The following is an 8,558-nucleotide window of genomic DNA, read 5'->3' on the forward strand; positions in this document are numbered from 1 at the left end:
TTTTGTGATTTAAGTAGAAAATGAATAGTGATCGTTTATTGTTTTTTTTTTAATTTGAAACTGAAATTAATTAGAATACTGATTTTTTCATTCTGAATGAGTAATATGTTTTTAACTTCCAAATTAAATGCTTTTTGGGGCTTGCAATGGAAAATAATATGACAATGATAAATTTCCACCAGAAAAAACGAACGTACGAATCTATTAGTTCTAAGATTCATTGCTTTATTTTGAAATAAACTAAAAATGAATTGATGCTGGTCAGATAATTCCAAGGTCATTCCTTCTTTTTGGACTTGAAATTGAAATTGAATCGATACTGGTGTTTTTTAGAGCAAATCAGGAATATATTTGCGAGTGAAACTTGAAGATTAAAAAAATATATTTTACTGCAAATTAGGGAAAATTAACCTGTGTCTTTTATCTCAAGATTATGTACATCATCAATAGTGTGGTGGATAATTGATTCTTGGTGATCTTGCTTTTGATCCTTCCTTCTCCAGAGTATAATCTGGCCTTTCTTGAAAAGAATAGGCACACAAGGTACCAGATCCTGGAAAAAAATAAAGAATAGATTTTACAAGAGCTTCAAAAAATAAAGGTGAAGAAATTGGGCAGAACGAAAGTCAAAATATCATTTTGACAAGCCAAATTTAGACAAGAGGGGGGCTCCTTGCAAATAAATCGCATTTAAATTATTATCATCCTGCCTGAGCACGGAGTTGGTATAATCATTATTTAAATCGTGATCATTGCGCACTGCGCTCTGGGATTCAGTATCCTAGGTAGTAATGACGATGATGACAGTGACGACGGGTGACAAATATAACTAGTATAATTTTTTTCACCAAATTTGATTTTCTCTATTGGTGTCAACGTGATGATGACGATGACGAATGACAACATTACGGATGATGATTATGATGATGACTGGAGAATAATGGGATAAACGGTAAATGACTATCATTTCATTGATCCCATCATGCCAGATCAAATTGGGCAGAGGCATAAAACAAAATATGATCAGTGTTTTTATGAATACTGCATTGTGATAATGATATTTTTCCTGCTGAGAACGTATCGTGAAAGAGGAAGGCGACGGCCTTGGAGGAATGGACGACGCCAACGAGGACGACGATGAAGAGGTCCGGCAGAGTGCCAAGATAACTGATTCTTGAAATCGTAGGGTTATAAATACCCCCTTGTAAGGTCATTAGAGGGGCTTTTGGATGAAAGATCAACTTGTGGTTTCTTGGCACGAGTAGCTGTATCTGGCTTTCATGACATCAAGAACTCCGAATTCGGAGGTTCTCGAGAGTTTGTTCACTTATCGTTCTCTCTTCTTCTCTCTTACCTCTTCCATCTCTCCTATTCTCCTCTCTGCCCCTTGTCCCATTTCTTGATTTTTTTAGATCTCCACGGGGATCGCAACAGTTACCAAAAAGGCTAATGAAGTGGGCTGATGCGGGTGGGATCGACGCTACCAAGAGGGAGATACTCACTTCTTACTCAATGTTCTGCCCTCCAACAAGGAAAATGTAGAACCTTGAGTAAGAAGTGAGTCTCCCTGCATTTTCCCTGCATTTTTCTTTAAAATATGCATATTTGAAGGGAAAATGCAGAGATGAAAAGGGCCCTAGTGGGCTTATGATAAGAAACTTGATCTAGGTTCATATCGGGAGGGGAATGTAAGGCGAGGCAACGTAGAAATGGGAACGATGAGACGGGTCGAACAGAGGAGGTAGGGATCGACCAAGGACGAGCCGCCTGATGACGCGATGAAGGGTGATGATCGTGGGATGGGGCATCGTCGGAGACGAGAAGAGAACCGAACGGCAGGGGTAGGGATCGTATAGGAGGGGAGCCGGTTGAAGATCCAGTGAGACGATCACTGGGATAGGGGATCGTTGGACGGTCAAGGGGACGGGACCGAGACAGGGAGGATCGGGGATAGGGAGGGCTACACATATTTATAGGAAAAAAGGGAAGCAGTCTTCCCTAAATCATCAGATGACTAAAGCGCCCCTAATGGGCAAAAATGCCTAAGATACCCTTGGGGGTAGAGGATCGTATCAGCTTACGAGAAGGGAGAGAGCGTATCAGATAAATAAATGGTAGATATGTAGCATCATTTCAATTGATCTCAGTAAGAACCGGGCAGAACAGGAAGCTTTATTTTAAAGTATTTTCAGGGCATTTGATAGAGTCCCTACTTGGACCTATCAAAGAGTGAAGAGGAGGAGTCACATAACCGGTATCCACACATGCCGAGGGAGCAGCACCTGCGTCTTCAAATTAACAGCACCGCGACGGGAAGGCTATTAATAAAGGGGGAAGACTGCTCATCGGGATACTTTTGGAGAATCAAGAACTCAAGTGGTTGCAGCAGGAGTAGAGATACTCCAGCTCAAGGAAGGGCAAGCATCCGATTCTGGCAGTCCCTCTCCTCTCATTCCCTTCTTATTTCCTTCTCATTTCTACACATTTTCTTCTGCAGGATCCAAATCATTACAATATTTCGTATCCTGGAATTCCGTTGCTCTTGAATTGGAGATCCAATAAAGGTTTTGGTTTTTCTTTTAGGTTTATTCTTTATCGGATCTGAGATCTGATAGGGACCTTGGTCGAGGTCCGTATCTGAAGGTGGAAGAAGGTGAGACGAGAAGGGAATTCCCGGGATTGCGAGGTGAAACGGGAAGGGTAGGGGAGGGCCGAGCAGAGGAGGTAGGGGTCGGCCGAGGACGAGCCGCCTGGAGATGCGGTGAGGAGGAGACGGTCGCGGGGACGGGGACCGTGGAGGGAGAAGACACGTGGACGTAGGGGAGACGAGAGGAGGAGAGAAACCACTAATCCTTCATAACCAAATGCCAGTCTGCCCTCCTCCAAAGAGGGCTCTGCTATTTAAAGTTAACATAAAGAGAGAGAAAGCATAATAAAGTGACGAGAATGCCCCCACGTGGAGCTTGGTATCCTATCAAGATCCTATCAGCCTTTTCTAACACAAAGTCTGAGAGAAATTTCCCACACTCAGGGTAATGGCCAGATATGGTATCTGATATGTCAAATTTAAAGACCTCAGATATGATATTTACTCAGATTTCAAGACTTCAAACTATTCTACAGTACAAAAAAAGAGATATTGATGACTCACCCGCAGCTTGACTCCAATCTTCTTGATGTCACTCGTCTCCACGTGGCTGCAATCTAACCTGATCACCTCTTTAGTTTTGAAAGCCTCCTTCACCTTCTCCACCACATTGACATAAACCCCATTTCTGGCTGAAAATTAGTGAGAAATATTAACAAATATGCTGTTGAGAAAATCTGGAAGATAAAAATTTTAGTATCTCATGAGTGGGGCCACCCAAGATTCATCTGTCTCCAAGATCGGAGGCTCTACAAGACCTTCTATTTCTAATCTCCACCGTTTTCTTCTCTTCTATCTCGGTCTGCACAGCGAAGTGCCAAATCTGAATATTTCTCGTCTAAGAGGAAGTCTCGTTTTACAGCATCTTCTGTCTTCAAGAAAGTTATTCTAACCGACTTTAATCAAAGCTGCATTGTGTCTTCAGTCGGCTCATCCCTAGCAAATCCTAAATCAAGGATTGTATCAAAGTTCAATGAATCCAAAACCATTTTGGCTATCCTTGATTCTAATTCTGTCAACAGTTTTCAAAAATTCTAAGTTCCCTATCATGTTTTTAAGTTCAACAAACCTAACATCACTCTGTATATAATGTGGACCCCAAATGACTATGAAGAAAGTAACCAATACAAAATTAAACACCAAAGATTTTTATCAAATGCAGCAGACATTAAGAACATCATCAGTTTTCACTTGCTCGACTGTTTTCATCTTCTATAACAAGATAAATTCAATAGATAAATCAACAAGACAGATTGCTTACTCAAGGTCATAAGAGCGGGAGAATCCAGGCCTCTGCTCCTCATCTCCTTAGTCTCCTCAAAATTGAGTCCCTCCGCCGTGTTCTTCACCAGCCTCGGATAAATCGGAGCTCGAGGCTTCCATAGCATCAGAGGAATCGTCGGCCTTTTCCTATGATCATAGTATCTCCCCCGATACAGCAACAGGATATTGATCTTCCGGTAGATTATCTTTCCCCCAGTTTTTTCCTGTTCATGAATCATCCAGGGAAGAATTTTCAGAGTTTAATGAATCTATGATTCATCCCATATCTAAAAACTGAGCAGGAAAGATACATTTTTTCTTGCCAGTAAAATATCCTAAAGAATTGCGCTTGTAATGATGTTCTGTTTTAAAAATTCAAAAATGGCATTCCTCTGATTTTGATAAATCCCAGTTTTTGAGGAAACGAATTCGTTGATGAGAACTGAGAGTTGATCCCGTCACTATTCTTACTCTAATTCAAACCTGAAGAACAGCGGATTTCTAAGATTTCCGTCAAGAAATTTCGATCACAAACCTCGAGATGGAAGCAGACATTATCCATGTCCAGCGTTGGTGTTCCAAGGCATTTGATCCGAACAGCCTCCGCCCTCCTCCAGTGATTATGAATATCGTCCAGCAGATTATGAGTCACTCCCCCTTTTCCTGATCGCCGGCAAAGATCAGCAAATCCAGAATCCAAGAGAAACTTAAAATCAAAATATTCTTCCTACCGATGTTGATCTGGCGAGAGCAGTCGTCGTGCCTGTACCGCTCGACAAGCTCTTCAATCTCCGACTCCGACAGCGGATCTCCGAGCACCGCCGCGCGCGCCGCTGCCGACTGTTCCTCATCCGCCACCGCCTTCGCCGGAGCGCAGACTCCGTTCCAAGTCCGATCGAGTCGGCCGGGGCCGAAGGGGGAGAATCTGGGCTTCTCCCGAAACCCTAGCGGCTGAACGGAGCGGTCCGTCTCGGAGTAGGAGTACTGGAAATCGAATGGAAGATCGGAGTGTAGAGGATCGTTGGCACCGCCATTACCAAACCTTGCGAGCTTCGGATTACGAGAGATCGATGAAAATGGCGGATCGAAGAGATCGTCGAGATCGTGACAATCCTTAGAAGATGAATTTCGCTGCGAGTATTTGGGGGAGACGAAGAAGAACAGCGGATGAAGGAGAGATCTCTCCGATCGCCATGGAAGAACGGAGAGCCGCCTCAGTAGCATTTTCAAGAGGAAGAAGAAGGTTGATGGGCTTTTTTTTGAAAATGGGTATTTATAGCTTTTCAGGCCCATTCAATCTGTCCAACTATTTAAAGTTTTCTTGGTTCCAAGCTATATACTGGGGTTTATTTATATTTATATTTTTTTAAAATATGGCTATACTAGGGTTGATTTTAATATTTAACTTTTTTGAAATATAGATAAACTAGGGTGGATTTTTATATTTAATTTTTTTAAAATATGGCTATACTAGGGTTTATTTTTATATTTAAATTTTAAAAAAAATATAGCTATGCTAGGGTTTATTTAAATATTTCATTTTTTTGAAATATAGCAATACTAGGATTGATTTTTATATTTCACTTTTCTGAAATATAGCTATACTACGGTTTGTTTTATATTTAATTTTTTTAAAAATATAGCTATACTAGGGTTTATTTTTATATTTAATTTTTTGAAAAATATAGCTATACTAGGGTTTATTTTTATATTTATTTTTAAAAAAATATAGCTATATTAGGATTTATTTTTATATTAATTTTATTTTTAAATATAGCTATTCTAGGGTTTATTTTTATATTAAATTTTTTTGAAATATATCTATTCTAGGGTTTAAGAGATTTAGTCTGATGAAGTGGGGTTTAGGCAGACTCAAGTTCCTAGGGTTTTAGAAATTGGTCCAAGGGATTGTTCTAATAAGATAGATTTGGCTGAGTGAACGGCGAGTCGAGTCGGATGTCGTGCTCGAAGGGTTAGAATTTGGCCGAGATGGGGCGATCAAAACTAGGAAATGTCACGTTCCGACCGAAAATTGGTTAGGCTGGACCGACCAGAGACCGCTGGCCTGCCTTTTAATGAGATGCATTAATTGGTATTTTTGTGGTTTTAGAAATTGGCCCAAGAGCTTGCTCTAAGATAGAATTGGTTGAGTCTACGCAGCCCTACTCTTTGAAGTTTTCTTGGTTTCAAGTTACACTAGGGTTTAGGAGATTTGTTCTTATGGAGTTGGCTTTAGGCAGACTCAAGTTCCTAGGTTTTTATGAATTGGCCTAAGAGCTTGTTCTAAGAAAACCTTAGTTGAATCTACGCCATCCCACTCTTTAAAGTTAGTAGTTTAGGAGATTTATTCGTATGGAGTTGGCTTTAGGCAGACTCAAGTTCCTAGGATTTTACAAATTGGACCAAGAGCTTGTTCTCAGATAGAATTGGTCGAATCTACTCAGTCCCACTATTTGAAGTTTTCTTGATTCCAAGCTATATTAGGGTTAAGAAGATCTACAAATTGGACCAAGAGCTTGTTCTAAGATAGAATTGGTCGAATCAACTCAGTCCCACTATTTGAAGTTTTCTTGATTCCAAGCTATATTAGGGTTAAGGAGATCTACTCAGATGGCGTGCGCTCTTGGCAGACTCAAGTTCCAAGGGTTTTAGAAACTGACCCAAGAGCTTGTTCTAAGAAAAAATTGGATGAATCTACGCAGTCCCACTATTTGAAGTTTTCTTGGTTCCACGCTATACTAGGGTTATGGAGATTTTCTCAGATGGAATGGGGTTTAAGCAGACTTAAATTCCTAGGGTTTTTATAAATTGGGCCAAGAGCTTGTTCTAAGGCAGAATTGGCTGAGTCAATGACAAATTGCCTCAAATGTCATGCTTTACGGGTTAGAATTAGGCCAAGATGGGTCATTAAAATTAGGAAATGTCATGCTCTAAAAAAAATTTGGTTTGGCTGGACCAACCAGAGACCATCGGCCTACATTTTAATAGGAGAACATTAGGTTCAGTCATAATTCAAAGGGTTATACCAAACCAAAACTGGACATTTTTATGCTTTTTATTATTATATTTATTATATATAAAGTAAAAAGTATTTTATTCTATTTAATATACAGTCCCAAAACTTGCACTGCGAGGGTTTGGGAGATATGCATGAATGGAGTGGTTCTAGGCTGGCACAAGTACCTAGGATTATAGTTTAGGGACGGGGACGGGACGGGACGAGGACGGTTTGGGACGAATTTTGTCCCGTCAAACGTCCTACGTTAGCGTTGGGACGAAGGACAGGATGATTTTTCATCCCGCGACAGAAAAATCGTCCCGTCCAGTAATGCCGGGACGGTTTTTTGTCCCGTCCCGGCACAAAATCGTCCCGTCCGTCGTCCCGAACGAAAAAATATATGACGGGAAAAATGATAAATTGCCTTGCGGCCCAAGTTTGGAGCCCTAAATATCCAAACCCCACTCTCCAGGCTCCACTCTCCACCCTCCACTCTCGACTCTCCAGTCTCCAACCTCCAGTCTCCACTCTCCCCCGCCTGGCAGATTTAGGGCATCCGCTGGTAGCCTGTAACTCTGAAGGAAGGAGGAAGCACTCCGGAGGCTGAACTCGGGAACGATCACCTGTTGTCTTATTCTGAAACGTGAAGTCTCCCAGCAGGTGCTGGGCGCTCTTCCGCCGCTTCTTTGACGTCAAGGTATGTTCTCATCTCTTTCTCTTACAATGGCTTTATTATAATGTCATTGTGTTGAATCCCATTTTTCTTAGCTTGATTGATGTCATTTCTTTGCGACATTAAGTGCATTTGTGTTGTGAACTCGTGATCATCGCCTGTGTGTTGTGCGTAACGCCTTTCTGTTGTGTAACACCTTGGTTTTCCAGAAGCCGTGCTCACGGTTGGGAAATCCATTTTTCTCCTGCGTTGGCCAGAAAAATTTGGTCTGGAGAGCTAAGAACGGTTGTGTAACGCACTTGTTTTCCATTTTGTAGACCCCTATTTCCTTAATAGCTAATTCATTATTCGAGGGGATGGTTGTGCATGATGGGGGCTTTCTTACATGCCAACGGTGAGGTATCGCTTAATTGCCGATTCGCAGAATAAAAGATTTCTTCATTTCTCCAATTCGATTTCCTTGTAAGGTTCTAGGAAATACCCCTTCTAAATCCATTGAATCCATGTTCCGACCTTATCTCCTTCCAAACTCCATTGAATCTATCTCCGGACCAGTCTTCTTCCACAGTCTACTTAATCTGTCTCCTATTCCTCACCATAAAATTACTACCGCCACGACCAAGATACAGCTGCGCCCATGGAAATCGAATTTTATTTCCCCTCATATGTGCTCCGTTAGGGAGTCATCCTCAATACGCATGCGTCATTACGAATTTTAGCCGTTGTATATGCTTGACGTTTCTGTACACACCAATTTATAGTCTCCTTAGCTGAGAAAAATAACAGCTTCTCTTCTACGGTCATCAGCTCCGTCCCACTATCTTCACTGTGGATGTAAGTGTATATGATCTTGTCCATAACCACTCTTTTTTCCCCTTGTCCATATCTGATCCCAGCAGAACAGATTTCCTTTAGAGGATAATAAAAAAAATTGGGAAGTTGAAGAGTATTTTAAACTTTATTTAAATATCCTAAAT

At 41.1% G+C, this 8,558-nt stretch overlaps 1 protein-coding gene across 1 annotated transcript; it reads right to left on the reverse strand.

The window, feature by feature from the left end:
- Positions 1-364: 364 nt before the first annotated feature.
- On the reverse strand, positions 365-5,139 carry LOC144708048 (RNA-binding CRS1 / YhbY (CRM) domain-containing protein). The gene is made up of 5 exons (XM_078581339.1): positions 4,642-5,139; positions 4,446-4,573; positions 3,909-4,134; positions 3,152-3,279; positions 365-553 (listed from the first exon to the last, which is right to left on the reverse strand). The coding sequence occupies exons 1-5, from the start codon at positions 5,132-5,134 to the stop codon at positions 407-409; spliced, it is 1,122 nt and encodes a 373-aa protein (XP_078437465.1). The 5' UTR covers positions 5,135-5,139; the 3' UTR covers positions 365-406.
- Positions 5,140-8,558: the final 3,419 nt, after the last annotated feature.

This window comes from Wolffia australiana, chromosome 9 (assembly GCF_029677425.1).
Source record: "Wolffia australiana isolate 7733 chromosome 9, ASM2967742v1".
In the NCBI taxonomy this organism is placed as follows: Eukaryota; Viridiplantae; Streptophyta; class Magnoliopsida; order Alismatales; family Araceae; genus Wolffia; species Wolffia australiana.

Bases quoted from the DNA above. Each gene is read 5' to 3' on its own strand.
- LOC144708048 (XM_078581339.1), bottom strand. From the start codon at position 5,134: ATGCTACTGAGGCGGCTCTCCGTTCTTCCATGGCGATCGGAGAGATCT. The intron at 4,574-4,641 runs GTAGGAAGAATA...GCCGGCGATCAG, and splicing joins CTCTCGCCAGATCAACATCG to GAAAAGGGGGAGTGACTCAT. The intron at 3,280-3,908 runs GTAAGCAATCTG...ACTAATTTTCAG, and splicing joins TCCCGCTCTTATGACCTTGA to CCAGAAATGGGGTTTATGTC.